This window comes from Pseudorasbora parva, chromosome 1, assembly GCF_024679245.1.
Source record: "Pseudorasbora parva isolate DD20220531a chromosome 1, ASM2467924v1, whole genome shotgun sequence".
In the NCBI taxonomy this organism is placed as follows: domain Eukaryota; kingdom Metazoa; phylum Chordata; class Actinopteri; order Cypriniformes; family Gobionidae; genus Pseudorasbora; species Pseudorasbora parva.
Window position 1 is genome coordinate 35,599,565 of NC_090172.1, and position 18,488 is coordinate 35,618,052.

Here is an 18,488-nt window from a genome sequence, read left to right on the forward strand (position 1 = left end):
GATTGCACTGTTGTGTAACAACATGTCAGTTCAGCTGACCAAAAAATACCATTTCAAAAGACCTTCAGTAGACAAAAGCTCCTGAAACCTGAGTTATGACAATTCCATGTAATTCAGGACTTTTATTTAGTGCACGACATTGTAAAGGCTGTAAGTCTATCCCTTAGAGCCTTGTTTTCATTCCTGTTAAATTCAATATGGCTTTTAAGGTCTTTAGCCTTTGCGTACACAAATGCAAACACATTAATACGTCTCGTGCAGAATATAATGGTGTGCATTCTCTTTTAGAGCCACTGCCAGTGACTAATTTAACTGCCTCTCCTGTCGGCACCACTGTGATGAGCCTGTCCTGGTCTCAGCAGAGTAACAACAAATCTTTATATCTGTATAACGTGAGTGTAAATGGGGAACGATGGATACAGATTAACAGTGAGACCACAAATGTCTCTGACCTGACGCCTGGGAAAAACTACACCTTTACTGTGCAATCTGTAGTAAACGGCATGATCTCCGAACCTGTATCCATATCTGCATTTACAGGTATTACAATTTACACATTACTCAAACACGTCTCTTTTAAACAACACACTACAAAGCAGTTTTGCACCTAGAAATGTATTTATACCACACATTTTTACAGGACACTGTCTATACCACTGTGGTGTTGATAAGTATGCTGTTTTCATTTCTTATTCTGTGTTATTAGTGCTTGGTAAAGCGTCCAATATTTCTGCGGTAAGCACTACTCAAAGTATGAGAGTGGATTGGAGCCCGCCGGCTGGTGTTGTGAGTCTCTACAATGTCAGAATCCTGCTGAACGGAACTGTTTTAAAGACTGAGAACAAAACGAATGAGACTACTGTGACGTTCTCAGACTTGCTGCCTGGAACTCAGTACTTGGTCATTGTGACAAGCATCAGTGGACCCATAAATCAGGACAGCGATAGTTTGTTAAATGCCACCTGTAAGACTCCTCACATAAAACACATACTGCACACTATTGTATTTCCATTTGCATGCACTTTGTGTGAAAAGGAAGTAAGATTTTGCTTTCAGAACGAGCTTACTAGTCTGTTCTAACCAGGCATATTAAAAATACTTTAGTAGGTTTTTTTCAAGAAAGGACCACTGTGCAGTTTTTAGATAAATTGCACAAGTTGCAAAGTTTTGGGGATATGGTAGTCATCATTAGATGTTTTTGCTACAATGAATGTAACCATTTATAAAACCATTAACTGGTTTCATAACTCGTAACAGATGTGGATAGCAAACTGTGATACAATAACCTGTAGGTGGTGCTCTAGGCCTGTGTGTATATCCCATCTGTAACTATATTGTTGTCATTCCAGTGCCTACTCCTCCAGGTGAGCTCAGGACTGAGCGGAGCACAAACTCTCTGAACATCAGCTGGGATAAACCGCTCCTCATGAGCTCAGTGTCACATTACTTCCTCTTGCAGTACAGCAACAGCACACTCATTACAAACTCAATGAACTGCAGCCAAAACTACACCTCTTTGACAGGACTCCGTGCAGGTGTCAAGTACAACATCACTGTAAAGACTGTTGGTGCACTGGGATATTTGAGCGCTCCTCAGAATCTCACTGCATATACAAGTAAGCAATGTACTTGTATGTTTCCCTCTTTTTATGTTTCTTTGAAAGAAGACCTCAGTTGAAATATTTGAAGCATTGCCCTGAATAAATTACATTTACAGAGTTAAGTTTTTGTCTGGTCTGTGCACCTGGACTTAGTGGGAAAAGATGGTGCATTCTTATATTCATTAACATTTATTTAAAAAAAAATGTATTCGAGATGGTTTAACTTCTTAAATGTTAAGTACACCCACAAATTACAATTCAATCATTATTTAATCATCTTTGAAACTCAAATGATGATAAGGTAATTTAATATTCTCTCAGTATTTTTGTTCACATATATATTATGAACAGATTTAACTTCGAAATGTCCTTGCTTGGCGCCAAGAACAAATGAGGTTTGTTCTTGCATATCAAGCTAGTATTGTTGACTTTCCGTTTTTCGTATATGATGTACTCAGAGTATGTGCATTGATCAATGTTTATATTTAAATAAAAGCAATAGAAGATGGTTTACTTTAAAGTGTTTTTATGAACTTTTTGAAGCTTTCAAATTTAGGTTCTGTTAAATTATAATGGTCCGATAAAAATTATGAGACTATAATTCAAATATCTCCATTTGTGTCCCGAAAAAGAATTGAAGTCGTTTGTGGGTTTGCAATGACATAAGGGTGACTAAATGAAAAGAATTTAAATTTTGGGGTGAACCATCCTTTTCAGGAACATAAAAATGTGTTCATTGTATATTTCATTGGTTAATGGAGTCTGTTACAGAAGAGGACCTTTGGCCCTATATAGCCCATTTTGAGCCGATCATTGCTGAAGGATAAGTGTGTGTGTTTTTTTTTGTTTTTTTTGTCAATGATTTTCAGATCCTACTGCTGTAAGAGATGTGAGAGTAAATGGATACACTGAGACCAGTATAACTCTGAGTTGGCAGCAGTACGATGATCTGCAATCAGCTTATTCCTACCTGCTCACCTTCACACACCCCAATGGCACATCTGACCAAAAGACTGTGAGTAGCACCACAGCGCAGCTACTGTCACTGCAGTCAGCTAGTCAATACAACATCAGCATTATCACACAGACGAAAGGCGGCACCAAGTCTGATCCCCGGTTTATAACGGCCTGCAGTAGTAAGTAACTACATTGCACAACAACACAGTACTATGTATATTCTTATCACATTTCATGCTGTCACATCTGCACTACAGTCAGTTGTATGTTTGATTTCTAGAGCCGTTTCCGGTTTCCAATGTGAGATCCGTGGTCCTGAATATTTCTGCCGTGAGGCTGAGCTGGTCCCGTCCTCAGGAGTACCGTGATGGGATTTCCTACCAAGTAGTGTTGTCAAACTGCACAGAAAACAGTAGGAACTTGTCTACTTCCTCTGAAAACATTACAGTACAAGACTTGCAGCCTGGCACATTGTATCAGTTCAGTCTATATAGTCTGGCCTGTGGCATTCTGGGAGAACCTCTGAACATCTCTGTCATCACAAGTATGTGCTCCCACTCCAACAAGGAGAATTGAACACAAATACTCCCTTTGACAATCTGGGTAATTATTGCTCTTGAAGAGACACTTTACTTCATCATTCTCTCTCCTCAGAGCCCTCTACAGTGATTCCCAATCTAGATAATCAAGGCTCTAATCACTCAGTCTTAGTGACATGGGATCATCCTGTTGGTGGGCTGGACCAGTACATTCTGAACATCAGCAGTGATGGATGGAGCGACTCTACAGTTCTCAATAGCACTGAACAAAATCACACCTTCACTCAACTAAAAGCAGGAACTGTCTTCGTAGTCACACTCACAACGGTCAACGCAGCCTTCCGGGAAACATCACCCTCAGTAAAAATGGCAACTTGTGAGTATTCAACCCCAAACTTTAGATTTTGACAAATAAGCATGCACCATACTGGAGTGTAGTCTTATGTAGTATAGCTTATGATTGTGTATGTTTCAGATCCAAACAGACCAGGAGAGATTAAGAATTTGGTAAAGAGCAATCATTCAGTGTTGTTTCAATGGGCCGAAGCTCAGGATATGACAGCTGGCAGCTATAACTACAGCCTGACATACTGTTCCAGCACCACCACAGGCCTATATTTCACTCCTAATACCACCTTCCTTTTGGACGGCTTGCGATCTGGAACATCCTATAATGTTTCTGTGGCTACTGTAGGACCAATGGGTTTCCAGAGTGAATCTGCCAAATACATTGTAACCACCAGTAAGTTCAGCACTTAGTGGTATGGAAATTATAAATCTTTAATTTACATTAGGACACATTAAATGATCAAAAGTGACATTAAAGGAACTTCAAGATTAAAGATTTCTATTTGAAGTAAATGCTGTTCTTTTGAAAATCTGTTGAAACTGTTTTCAACATTTGTAAAATAATAAATAGTAAATAAATTCTGACATAATTAAAATTTCAAGTGAACTGTGTCAGAGAGTTTCCATTTACATTAAACTTCCATTGATATGTGCATTGAGATCTTCTCTAAAGTCCTCATCCTACCATCTGCATTTGTTTTCAGAGCCTAATCCTGTCCAAAACCTACAAGTTCATTCCACAACAAAAAATGCCATCTCTGTAGTTTGGGCAGGAGTGGAAGATGTCCCGAATTATGTAGTGAGTGTGAGTGTGTATAGTAAGAAGGTTGAGAGCAGCACAACCAGTTCAAACAGCATGACTATACACAATCTGACCCCTTCAACACAATATAACATCAGTGTGCAAAGCAGCACTTCTGACAACACAGAGGGAGAAGCTGTGTCGCTGCAAGCATGCACAGGTCAGTGCAAACCCACTATACTAAATGGTTATATTCTGTATATATACAGTTCTAAAGAACATAGACTGTATGATATTTGCATTATTCAGTAATCTTGTGCTGTATGTGTAGTTATCTAGCTTGCTCAAACATTATTTAGTTTGGTTAAGTTCATTAGACATTGTTCTGAATGTCCTAATTCAAAAAAGGATTATCTTTGGTGTGTTTTTCTGTGTTCAGATGCAGCACCAGTGGACAGTGTGATCTGTACGGGTCCTAATTTAACCGTACCAATGCTCAGCCTCTCATGGAGCCCTCCTCTTGGTGGATACCTGGGCTTTGAAATCAAGCTGGTTGACTTATCTAAAGAGTTAGAGTGGACTCAAACCACCAATCTAAAATACAACTTCACCGGACTCAAGTACAACAATCAGTATAATGCAATGCTCTGGACCCTCGGCTGTGGGAACAAAAGCACAGTGAAGGAGATCACCTGTATGACCGGCTTCACAAGTATGGATAGCTATATCTGTTAAGCATTTTGTTTTTATATGTGTGTATATCACATATTTCTTGTTTTTCTGTTTGTAGGACCTTTTGTACCTAAAATGACAGCAGTGGCTGTATCTGAGCTACAGTACAACAAGTTTACTTTAGTTCTTGGTAAAGACATCTTTAATGACACGAATGGTCTTGTGATCTATTATGGCGTGCTTGTCTCCGATGGCACTGATGGTATGTCTAATAAACCTTCCTTTGTATCTCTGCCATTTTACTCAGCAAAATATCACTATATTATTTTAAATATTCATTATTATTATTATTACAATTTAAAATAATTGTTTTTTATTTTAATACATTTTAAAATGTAATTTATACCAGATATCAAAGCTGCATTTTCCGCATCATTACTCTAGTCTTCAGTGTCACAGGATCCTTCAGAAATCATTGTTATATGCTAATTTGCTGCTCAAGAAACATTTCCTCTTATTATTATTATTAATGTTGAAAATATTTGCTGTTTAATATTTTTGTGTAAATCCATTTTTTTTACAGGATTATTTGATTAATAACTGCTTAATTAACTGAAAACTCAAAAGAACAGCATTTATTTGAAATGGATCTTTGGTATCATTACTGTCACTTTTAATTAATGTAATGCATTGTTCCTGAATACAAGTATACATTTAATTTATGCATTATACAAAAGTATTTTTTTTCCCAATACATATATTAAAAAAAGTCTAATATAATCCCCCCCCCCCCCCCCCCCCCGATATAATTTTATCAGAATTAATTTTATCTAAATTGTCCACTTTAATACCAGTACTCTATTACCATTCTTTTCGGATGTATATATGCTTTTAAATATAATTTAATGTAATGTATAGTGCATATTCTAAAAAAAGAATAGTTGGATTGTGCTCATTGTGTCTTTGATGCACTAAATATGAGTTTTGCCTCCTACAGACTGCAGGAAGACTAACAAGTTGGATCAATGCCTGTTGAACACCTATGAGGACTGGAAAGCAAAGCGGTGCAACACATTCCTGGCTGTTGTCAAATCAACAGGGTCTAGAAGTGTGCAGGACCAAACAATCACCATTGGAGATGAAACTATATGGAATAGTTACAAAAATGGAGAACTAAATGCCAAAGGCAGTTACAAGTAAATCAATACACTTCCCATAGTGATGCATATATTAAAGCCCAGCCCAATTATATCAATGTTTGGGTTATTTCCAATCACTAAACTAAGCTGAACTACTGCTCTTTGTCCCAAATGCCTCCTGATGCTGGTTCCATTGTCTGGGCTGTGTTGAATCACATAACATTGTTTTGTTGTCATGTGTTTGACTTTCTTGCAGTTTTGCTGTCATCACTTTCACACATCTGGAGATGAATAACCATTTAGTGGATGTTAAGAATTCATACTACTCCATATCTGAGTTTTATCAAAGTCCCATTATTCTGCCAGAGAACCCAGGTAACAACCGGGAGACTTTCTCTCAATATTTAAAGTACTTTCTACATCGCACCTGCATTTTAACAGTAACACATCCCTGGTAATGTTTGTGTATATGACAAGCACATTTTCATTCAGAGTACATAATCAGATGAGATTACTATTATTACCTTTCAAAAATATTGTATTAAGAATAAAAAAATAAATTCCCAATATAGTTTTTTTTATTTTTTTATTAACGTTTTAACAAGAATTGTGCCAGTGAATTTGTTACTTACCCGAATCTAAAACTCTAATGAGTGGGCTCAAAAAAATCGCTCCATCTGCAACTGCCACAAGTGAAAAACTTTAACGTGCATATATAAATTGTATTAATTCCATACAGTTTTATTTTTGTTGACTTGACTGAATTGTTTGGTCTTTCTCCATCTTTCAGTGGTAATTGGAGGAGCAGCTGCAGGAGTCGGTTTTGCTGCTGTTCTTGTTGTAATCGTCATCGTGGTTGTGTTGTGTAGACGGTAAGACATTTTACAGATCTCATGCATGATTCTTGATGTTTGGAGTGTTTTAATGGTTTGATTTAAAGTTTGCATTACAGATGATAGATTTAGAGGATTTAAAGGGATAGTTCACCCCAAAAAAATAACATTCTGTCATCATTTTCTCACCCTCCAATTGTTCCAAACCTCTATGATTTTTTCTTCTGCTGCTGCTACTGTCCCTTTAAGATTACCTTTTCCTTTGTTCCCCCAGTCTGGTAGATATGTGCTGCTAGATTCCTTAGAGAGTGTTCCTTGAGTCTGTTTTTATGTATTAATAGACAGTGGCAACTAGATAATCGCAATTGTGCTCTCAATATTACAGGAAGCAAAGAAAAGATGATTCTACTAGTGTTCCTATCCACTCTCTTAGGTCAGTATACTGATCTCCTTTTAAACAACATAATACACACTGGGAAAAAAATATAGAGAAAAATATGAAATATCAATCTATAAAAATATAACTTTTTAATAATTGTTGTTTTGTTTCTTACAGAAACAAAGTGTAAGTAATCATACATATTTGTTTACTCTCTTTTTTGTGCATATATTCATGATTTGACTGAATATTTTTTACTACGTCTGTGATTTGAGATGGGAAAGAGTGTGAAATGTTGTCTCACACAAGCAATGGTGATTGAACTTGGAAAAAAAGGTCTTTTTCTGTAAAGTTTATTTTCATATATTTTTGTATTTGCATTGCATAATATACTGCATTATGCTGTTTAAATGCAGTGTTCTGTGGTTCTTGTACAGTTTAAATCCTGTTTTATCCTGTTTTTTAATGGTGTCACAGGAGTGATCCAATAAGGGTGGAGGATTACGAGGCTTACTACAGGAGGCAAAGGGCTGATTCCTTCTGTGGATTTGCTGAAGAATTTGAGGTGATTTGAAATTTTTTCGGTAAATTTACAACTGATCAACTTTAATAATAAATAATGATTGCAACTAGATTTCCAGACCACCATTACATCACCATAATTTTTGGATGCAATGTCTGATTGGTTTGCTTTGACCATGTTGTGTTCCTCTTCATTCGGAAATGATTGCTTTATTATTACAGATGTTTAATGATTTATGTAAATGTAGTAAAATCAATTGATACAGAAAATAAATGTTTGGCTAAATAAACGTGTGTGTGGTTGTAGGATCTAAGGCCGGTTGGGATAAATCAGCTGAAGACTGTTGCTCTGGCCCCTGAAAACAAAGCCAAGAATCGTTATAACAATGTGCTGCCATGTAAGAACCTCTCAACTCAGTGCTTACCTTCATGAAGTTAAAGATCAGTTACAGAACACGTTACAGAACACCAAGTTCCTTCCACATCTAGTCTGTGCTGGGCATATTTATAATTGTTAACGTCTTCTCAATAGATGATGCATCTCGTGTCAAGCTCTCTGTGCTCGGCAGCCCATTTGATGACTACATCAATGCCAGCTACATGCCGGTAGGAAAAACTACAAAAAAAACATTAGTTCTTTACACAGTTTTCACACTAACTGTGTGATATTTCCAGGGTTACGTATCAAAAAAGGAGTTTATCGCAGCCCAAGGGCCACTGCCCTGCACTGTCAATGATTTCTGGAGACTGATCTGGGAGAAAAATGTGCACACTATTGTCATGCTCACCAAATGCAACGAACAGGGACGGGTACAGTATACATTCATTCTTTATGTATATAGCATATGCAAGTTCTCGTTCATGTCTTCTGGCACTTGAATGTATAAATTGGCTCGGCTTAAATGAGTTTCGTTTAAACACAGATAGCAATGTGTGTTGTTCAGGTCTCGCTCGCGCGATATCAACAACCAGATGATGACAGCGTTAAATGACTGGTCATATTCAAGCATCTGGTACTCATATTGAACAACGTTTACAAAGAGTGACAGTTTTGTCCACGTTTTCTTTGGATCATTACTGTTGTTATGTATTGGGCAGCCAGAAAGTATATCCATCGTCAGAAACATATATTCATACATAGCCAAACTCTTGTCTGTCTGCATGTTTTGCATGTTATTTTTAAAAAACCATATTATAGATGTGTCGTTAGATTAAAGTTGAACCGTAGGTGGAGAACGGTAGGTTTTTTTTTAAGAGGACCGCTACATACATAGTTAATTTCCTTTTTCAGATTTTGCAATTAAACTTAATGACTTTAAATACATATTCTGTCCCTCTCAGATAAAATGTGAGGAATACTGGCCAGCAGATATAAAACATTTCAACAATCTGACAGTGACGACTACTTCTGAGATCTCATTGGAGGACTGGACTTTACGTGACTTTGAAGTGAAAAATGTAAGTCTATATTTATATTACAGCTAGACCCAGGCTGCTGTAGCACTAAATGACACCCGTATGTTACACTGACAATGTTTTGTGTAACGCATGGGTCTGTGTTTTATTCATTTTTTCATACTTTGTTTGTGCCTATACTTTTTGTACATATGCATTTTATTTATGGATTATTTATGATGAAAAAATACCATGCATTTTAATACATTTATAAATCAAACAAAGTACATCACAAATCCATAGGAAGACACAATTATCTAAATGTGTACTATGTTTGTAATATCTTGGAACCCCCATACATGCAAAGATGTGTTTAGCTGTATATGGGTATCTGTCCACTCTAAAAATGTTGGGTTGTTTTAACCCAATGTTGGGTCAAATATGGACTAACCCGGCAATTGTTTTTTTCTATCCTGCGGTTGGGTTAAATATTTGCTTAAGACAACCCAATCACTGGGTTAAAACAACCCAACTGCTCGGTTAGTCCATCTTTGACCCAACATTGGGTTGTTTTTTTCCTTTTTTTTAAGAGTGTTTAGTCCAGGGCCGTAACCACCATAGGCTCTAATTATCCCAATAATTAGAAATAATTAGGGGGGGGTGAAATGCTGTTTCATGCATACTGAGATTTTTACACTGTTAAAGACTTGGATTCCCATCCTAAACATAGACAAAGTTTCAAAAACTAATGTTGGACGTTTGATGGAGTATTTCTGTGTCAAAAATACTCCTTCCGGTTTCTCACAAGTTTCGGCGAGTTTTTTTCGAGTATGGGTCTACTTGATGTTAATAAGAGCGGAAGGTCCTTGTATGGGCCGTACGGGCTCTTCTCCCGGTAGGGTGCGCGTGCGCGTGACTAGAGCACGCCGTAAACAGTCTCTCAGCTGCAGATCCAGTCGTCCGTGAACACTTATGTGGCGCCACGCTTCTCTTTATTCCTATGGGTGACGTCGAGCGACTTCAACGCTTCAGCACAGCATTCCGGGAAGGCAGCGCTGCATTTGAACCGATTTGAACGCAGAAATGACGGGAAGCTTCACAACATCGTTTCAGTTGCGTCTCAAAATGGATTTACACGCCACTGCTGTCAGGACTTTACCAAATCATACCAAAGAAGTGTGTTTTTGACGGAGCAGTCCAAGCGATAAAGGTTCAGTCCTGCTTTGGAAGCAGCCGGTGAGTTAACTTAAACTGCTTCAAATGTCTCTGCTTTTGGCTACGGACGCATGAGTAAACATCAGTAAACGACACGATCGCGTGCTTCGTCATTCAAATGCGCTAACGGTTACTCCATTGTTGTTCTGTATAACGTTACAGTATTCTGACGTGCAAAACCGTTTTGCTTGCTACTTCTAAGGTCTAGTCGCATACAATAGTCCATAAACCGAATCATGTCCTCATACACTGCGAGTAAAGACACAGAAATGTGGAGAGGCCATTAAATACAGTAACTTACATACCACAGAGACGGACGTCCTGATGTCGCCGTTTCTCCTGTTCAATTTATTTCTGCCTCAGATTTGATTCTGGATCATTATCTGTATTAGCTGAGATAGCGATGGGTTTCTCCACGCTTGAGGACGTCACCGCTTTGCGCGCTTGTCATTCTTTAGCTCCGCCCACACGATACGCCTCCAGGTGCTCGTTTTTTTCCGGAAAGACTCGGTACAGCCCATATTTCTTTTATAACTATTATAAAACTAAAGACTTTTCGGAGATATGAAGGATGCAATACTACTCTATAGGTACTCAAGATTGACATGAGATTGACTGAAACTGAGTGTTTCACCCCCCCTTTAATGTTGTTCTCCCGTACATACTGCACTGTTTGTTGTTTGTTGACAGTTGAAAGTTTTTAAGACTGGTCTGCCTGAATGGTCTAACAGTGCTTGTCTATGATGACCAATCGGATTAAAAGAAGATGTGGCTTAATGTTCACTGAAGATGAGTGAATTACAACGCGGCACTTTGTTTTTACAGTGAAAGTGTATGTGCGTGATATAAGTAGATAAACATGTTGCCAATATTTGCCAACTGTTTTATAATGGATATGTTTAAAGCAGCACTAGGTAACTTTTCAACCTTCATAATATATTTTCAAGACTCTTGTGATGATACATTGACTTACAATAGGTGGAATGACATGTCTGCCATAGCTTGACGGGGTCTGTATCGTTTTTAATCGTACTTTTAAAGTTTGGGATTTGCGTAGTAACCCGAGAACAAAAAGAACTACAAAATTAGACTTTACGGCAAATACGTCACTTTCACCACCACCACCACTTCCTTAAATTCAGACGTGCGAGCCCAACTATCGTTTGTTTGTCGGATGTTATAGTCATGTCCGAAGCTACACAGAAAAATAAGAAAGCAAAGGTTTTGTTGGAGGAAAGCAATATGAGGAAACGAGAAAGTGATCGGATTAAAGGCAGGACGAGGATCAACATTGGACCAGCGTTTGCTCATTGGCGTGAGCTGAAGGAGGCGTGCCCGACCGATGCTGACTTGGCTGTCATGCTTGCTATGTTTATTACCTACCACTCAAACATTGAACTGAAGTATCATAGATTCTGTAAAACGGTAACCAATAAATGAAGCTACTATGATGACGCTGGCTTGTAAACGCGAGCATTGCGATCATTGTGTTTGAAAAAAATAAAACCCATGAAATTATATTCATATGACATGCTGAAACTTACCACTGTACCTGGGATGAAGACATTTCACACGCGACAAGCAGAACAACTGCATGTGAACTCCTCCTGCAGTGTTCAGGGTAAAACTGTTAGTGATGTGCGGATCTGCTTTTTTACCAACCTGCGGTTCCCGCTTTTATGAAATTATTTGGCCCACCCCGCACCACTGTATATACTTTTACAACCCGCCACGCACCCGCGACCATTAAATAGACATACGGGGTCAGCGGGTTATGAGAGACTCATCACTAGTTCAGGGCTATCATGGTTGTCATGTCAACAAATGCACACGCGCATCCCCTGATGTAGGATGACAGAGTTTACGACAATAGTCGAGGACTATATTTTTTCCCAACAGTAGGGGGACCCCCTAATTAGACCAGGAACTTATTTTAACATTCTTATTTATTTAATCCCTTAAATCCCTTTTAATCCTCTAATTACTTAATTTCATAAAATAAAAACACCAGTGACCAGCCCTGTTCAAGACAATACTGGACTTGAATTGGTGTAAATCTGTGGCAGAATGATAGCACCACATATTGGTCTGGCATGCATACTACATCGTTTTGAGTAGGTTTCAGTGGTTTTGTTTGTACACAAATATTTCTTAAGACAACAGCATGCTTATAAAAAGAAAAAAATTAGAACGAGGAATAAAGAAAACCATAGGAAAAGCTCTGGCTTTGTGTGGATGTGGCCTTAGTGTTATGTCTTAAATGTAAGATTATGCCTCATGTACAGCAAATGTTTTGGGATAAATGATTTCTGTCATGACAGGTGAAAACAGCAGAGGCTCGCTCAGTTCGTCACTTCCATTTCACTGCATGGCCAGACCATGGAGTTCCTGAGACCACTGAGCTTCTCATCAACTTCAGACACCTAGTCCGAGAACACATGGACCAGTACTCAAGACATTCACCCACACTTGTGCACTGCAGGTACCTGAACAGTTCCTGAACTCTTGAATATACAAATAAGTCTACTCAACACTGTCATATTATTATACTCCCACAAAGAAAAGTGTCATTTTCTGGATCATTTTTATTTTCCTAACACAGTGCCGGTGTGGGCCGGACGGGAACCTTCATCGCCATTGACCGTTTAATCTTTCAGATCGAGCGGGATGGTGTAGTGGATATATATGGGATCATCCACGATTTACGCATGCACAGACCACTCATGGTGCAAACAGAGGTACATTCATTAACACATCTCTCTCTCTCTGCGTTGTTTGTATTTATACACCTTATTCTTAGCGTAAGCGCGTGTGTGGCCATTTTAACATGAATGTGTTGAGACTTCCGGTCTCCCCCGCTTCGAGTTAGTTTAGCTGTAGACTGTAAACTGTTCATCATGCTGCCTGATATTACAAACTGTTACTTGTTATTTTAATGTATTATTACACAGAAAATAGCTTACCTTCATGTTGAAAAATAAGGTGGATATATTTTTTTTATTACTGTTTTGTAAGCCATAATTAGGATCTTATTCTCTAACAGTGCAGGCACTTACATTCTCTATTTTTGCAGGATCAATATGTGTTTCTTAACCAGTGCGCCATGGACATCATCAAGTCTCGGACTGGAAACAATGTAGATTTAATCTACCAGAACACAGCTGCACTCTCTATTTATGAGAACTTTGAGCCCTTGAAAAAACCCAAAAATGGTTACCATAAGGCCTGACCGTCTGTCTACCTTCAACAGTTCGCTGCACGGGTGTAAATTAAACCTTTTTTTTTCTTCTTTTTTTAATGGAGTTTTATTTAAAGAGGAAAGTATATATTTATTAAGAAGTTTGTTTGTAAAGGTATATATATATATATATATATATATATATATATATATATATATATATATATATATATATATATATATATATATATATATATATATATATATATATATATATATATATATATATATATATATATATATAATATTTTTTATGTTTTTTTATTTTAAATCAAATACAGAAATGTAGCTGCAGGGATGTTTTTTAAAGGTTTTCATAGAATATAGTCAATAATGTTTCAGTTCTGTAAAATGGCATCATAAAAATGTAATTTCCTCTGACATTAGGCTACAGGTGAAATGAAGAACATGAATAGAAATACAGAATATACCTGTGAACACATCACATATGACTTCATCATTAGACAGTAACACTGCATTACTACTTCACTGCAGCAGTAGTGAAGACAAAAAGGGGTTATCAAAACCCCTCTCCTGTGATTTTAATAGAGCAACTAATATTGGCATTAGCCTGTAGGCTGGTAAATAGTTGACAATGTGCAGGAATGCTGTAGGTTGTATGTGAGCTGTGTTGCCAGGATGCTGTTTTTTGGTTTGTGTTTTCAAAATTTCACAGGCCAAAAGTCAACATTAAATAGAAAATAAGGACAATAAGTTAGCAAAGAATGGTAGCGATCTCTTTGGTTTGTTTCTGGAATTGCTTATTCTCAGTAAAGATACACCCTGACCGGTGTTCCTGGATTGTAAATGTTTTATTTTTCCTTTTATAATCAGGTCAGTTTAGTATATGACTACTGACAAGTTATTATGAAAAGGTTTTCAACTCAGAATTCAGAGGTACGGTGTGATTCAGTACCATATTTATGCACTTAAATTGTTATATTTGTAAATAATATATTTTGTTCAAACTGAACTTTCAAACTATTTTTTAGTGTTGTTCAATGGATTTTATGCTTGTGTGGTATTAATATTCTGCAATTTCCAGCATTATTTTTGATTAAATTATTTAGTGATACTCTGTTGGTAAAAAAAACCAAACAACAACAAAAAAATGCATACAGGTGAACTGTTTTATATTAGGATTAAAAAAAAGCTGCACTTTATTTCACATTTTTGTGGTGATTTGTGTGTGTGTGTTGGGGGGGGGCTCTCTTGTCAAATAATTCAGTCCTGGTATTATAGATTTTGTATGTTTTATTTAAGTACAATATATGTTGTATACAATTTAAATATAAAACTATTTCAGGTAACATAAATTGGCCAAAAGCAATGTTTGACACAGTTTTATGTTTTAAAACCCTCAAGAAATGTGAGATGCTTGTGAAAGAGTTTTTTTTTTTTTACTTAAAAAATTGAGAAGATCATTAGTGCAATTGTACACATTCACTTTCATCAACAAATCCTACACTGTCTAACCTTTGCACTACTTTGAACCAGTCTCATCAGCGGAGCTCTCTAAAATGAATGGAGGTAGCTGCAGCCTGCATGGATATTCTCCTTCCTCTTCTTTTCCTACTGAGAGTTCTAACCTAACAGCTATAAATAACAGCTCTTTGATGAGTGGAGTTGAGTACAATTCTTCATCACTTGTTTAAAAATAAACTAAATTGGAGCATGCACTATATTATAGCTATAGGTCTGTTTCTAAACTGTCTTTTATTTTAGAGAAAGTGGTCTACTTACAGCTTTACTCATATTTTAATTATTTTAATATTTTAGACTTTTTCCAGTCAGGCTTTAGGACCTGTTACAGCACCCAATCTGCATTGCTTAAGGTTATGAATAATAAATAATAATACATTTTATTTATGATGCACTTAATATTTAACAAAATCTCAAAGTGCTACAGAATTAAAAACAATCAACAACAATATATAAATAAGTAAATAACTAAAATAAAATAAATAAAACTGAAAAATTAAGAAATAACAAGTCAATTAAAAGCTCTGCTAAAAAGGTGGGTTTTAAGACCAGACTTAAAAGCATTTACAGTCTGTGCGGTCCGCAGGTGGTCAGGGAGAGCATTCCACAGACTGGTAGCTGAGCAGAAGGCCCGATCTCCCATAGTACGGAGGATAGGAGGGCGCGTCACCATGAATATAAGGGTGTTTCTGCAACTACGGGCACTTTTGACTATCCCAATTTTTAAAAAATCAACCTTTTTGAATTTACATTTTAACCATCATGGTCTGTAATACACATAACAATGTACACAAAATGTAATGTAGTCGTTAAGATTTTAATCTGGAACATGTTTATTTTTTATGTTTTTGGGGTCATCTTCTTAAAAAGTGTCCTTACCGCAACGTTACAATAACGTTCATTTCATACATTTTCCTTTATTTGTTTCTAAAAAAAAAAATCATATTTAAATAGCTTTTTCAAATTTTACACAGTTTTGTAAATACTGATATAAAAATGATAATATACAAAATAGGGAATTTCATGTTTTTTTCTATGCCATGTAAAAAATTTACAGTAACCTTAGATGTCAATTGTCTCCATACGCACAAAATTTAACATTTATTTTTTTTTGTAACAGATTTTGCAATTTCAATGTGTAAATCATGTCAGCTTAAGTGTTAAAATATTTTTTTTGCAAATGAAAATGTGAAAAAAATAGAAAAAGAGCAGTGCTGCAGTAATGACATCTTGTGTCGGTAAGGACACTGTTAAAGTGCCACGAAATCAAAAACAGGCTAAAGAACAACAGTAAAAGAAACAGGTATTGCATGCAAGATACTGCAAAACTAGTACTAAATAACTCTTTTAATTAACTCTTTTAACTACTTTAAAAACATTTACATTTAATCATTTAGCAGACGCTTTTATCCAAAGCGACTTACAAAAAAGGGGAGAGCAATAGAATCAACGAAACAAACAAGGCCAACAACCTGTAAGAGCTGTAAGAAATCTCAGTTAATTAGCACAGTACACTATTTTTTTTTTTTTTTTTTGGGACAAACAAACAAAAATTAATGGATAGTTAAGTGCTAAAAACATTGTCTCCTAAAGTTGATGCTGCACAAACCTTAGTAATAAAATAACACAAACCCATAGCACTATCAACATCTCACCATAACATTTTTTTCTCATTAATGTACACACAGCACCCCATAATGTCAGAAAAACACAGAATTGTTGAAATTTTTGCAGATTTATTAAAAAAGAAAAACTGAAATATCACATGGTCCTCAGTATTCAGACCCTTTCCTCAGTATTTAGTAGAAGCACCCTTTTGATCTAATACAGCCATGAGTCTTTTTGGGAAAGTTGTTCACACCTGGATTTGGGGATCCTCTGCCATTCCTCCTGCAGATCCTCTCCAGTTCTGTCAGGTTGGATGGTAAATGTTGGTGGACAGCCATTTTCAGGTCTCTTCAGAGATGCTCAATTGGGTTTAAGTCAGGGCTTTGGCTGGGCCATTCAAGAACATTTTAAGGGTCATTGTCTTGTTGGAAGGTGAACCTTCGGCTCAGTTTGAGGTCTTGAGCACTCTGGAGAAGGTTTTCGTCCAGGATATCCCTGTACTTGGGCGCATTCATCTTTCCCTCGATTGCGACCAGTCATCCTGTCCCTGCAGCTGAAAAACACCCTCACAGCATGATGCTGCCACCACCATGCCGGTGATATTTTTCTCCACACATACCGCTTAGAATTAAGGCCAAAAGTTCTATCTTGGTCTCATCAGACCAGAGAATCATTATTTCTCACCATCTTGGAGTCCTTTAGGTGTTTTTTTTAGCAAACTCCATGCAAACTTTCATGTGTCTTGCACTGAGGAGAGTCTTCCGTCGGGCCACTCTGCCATAAAGCCCTGACTGGTGGAGGGCTGCAGTGATGGTTGACTTTTACAACTTTCTCCCAGCTCTGCATCTCTGGAGCTCAGCCACAGTGATCTTTGGGTTCTTCTTTACCTCTCTTACCAAGGCTTTTCTCCCCGATAGCTCAGTTTGGCCAGACGGCCAGCTCTAGGAAGGATTCTGGTCATCCCAAACGTATTGCATTTAAGGATTCTGGAGGCCACAGTGCCAAGTGGAGCAGAAATATTTTTGTAACCTTGGCCAGATCTGAGCCGTGCCACAATTCTGTCTCTGAGCTCTTCAGGCAGTTCCTTTGACCTCATGATTCTCATTTGCTCTGACCTGCACTGTGAGCTGTAAGGTCTTATATAGACAGGTGTGTGGCTTTCCTAATCAAGTCCAATCAGTATAATCAAACACAGCTGGACTCAAATGAAGGTGTGGATCAAGGATGATCAGAAGAAATGGACAGCACCTGAGTTAAATATATGAGTGTCACAGCAAAGTCTCTGAATACTTAGGACCATGTGATATTTCAGTTTAGATTTTTATAAAAATCTGCAAAAATGTCAACAATTCTGTGTTTTTCTGTCAATATGTTATATATATATATATATATATATATATATATATATATATATATATCATATCTATATATATATATATATATATATATATATATATATATATATATATATATATATATATATATATATATATATATATATATAATATATATTTCAGTACTAATACTGTCATTTAATTTAAAAAGAATGTAAAGTAAACCTTGAATTTGTCTCTACCGCGACACAAGGTCTTTACCGCAACACCTAAATTTGCTGCGGTAAAGACATGTTGCGGTAATGACATTTTTGCTAATATTTTAGCTAATTGCAGCTAGCAAGGCCTACTACATTAGTTTTGACTCTTAGCATCTTAATATACAATAATTCAACAGTAATTTACATTTATTTTTTGAATGTAGTCCAAAATACACAGTTATTAAGCTGAATGATAAGGACGCACAATAAATACTAGAGCAGAA

The 18,488-nt window shown here is 36.8% G+C and overlaps 1 protein-coding gene across 4 annotated transcripts in view; it reads left to right on the top strand.

Annotated features, from left to right (window-relative positions):
* Positions 1-13,691, top strand: part of ptprja (protein tyrosine phosphatase receptor type Ja) — a 38,502-nt gene extending 24,811 nt beyond the window's left edge. For 3 of the 4 annotated variants that reach the window (XM_067438965.1, XM_067438975.1, XM_067438985.1), the window contains 22 exons: positions 289-540; positions 707-964; positions 1,350-1,616; positions 2,471-2,737; positions 2,839-3,102; positions 3,213-3,473; positions 3,573-3,839; positions 4,150-4,407; positions 4,627-4,899; positions 4,978-5,121; positions 5,857-6,055; positions 6,255-6,373; positions 6,789-6,870; positions 7,217-7,264; positions 7,688-7,775; positions 8,040-8,130; positions 8,265-8,338; positions 8,408-8,542; positions 9,074-9,190; positions 12,664-12,824; positions 12,945-13,080; positions 13,416-13,691. In XM_067438965.1, the coding sequence (XP_067295066.1) occupies positions 289-540; positions 707-964; positions 1,350-1,616; positions 2,471-2,737; positions 2,839-3,102; positions 3,213-3,473; positions 3,573-3,839; positions 4,150-4,407; positions 4,627-4,899; positions 4,978-5,121; positions 5,857-6,055; positions 6,255-6,373; positions 6,789-6,870; positions 7,217-7,264; positions 7,688-7,775; positions 8,040-8,130; positions 8,265-8,338; positions 8,408-8,542; positions 9,074-9,190; positions 12,664-12,824; positions 12,945-13,080; positions 13,416-13,571 (3,917 nt within the window). In that variant the 3' untranslated portion in view covers positions 13,572-13,691. Of the gene's footprint in view, positions 1-288; positions 541-706; positions 965-1,349; positions 1,617-2,470; positions 2,738-2,838; positions 3,103-3,212; positions 3,474-3,572; positions 3,840-4,149; positions 4,408-4,626; positions 4,900-4,977; positions 5,122-5,856; positions 6,056-6,254; positions 6,374-6,788; positions 6,871-7,216; positions 7,265-7,387; positions 7,547-7,687; positions 7,776-8,039; positions 8,131-8,264; positions 8,339-8,407; positions 8,543-9,073; positions 9,191-12,663; positions 12,825-12,944; positions 13,081-13,415 lie in introns of those variants that run through there. The other variant, XM_067438993.1, reaches the window with a different exon arrangement.
* Positions 13,692-18,488: the final 4,797 nt, after the last annotated feature.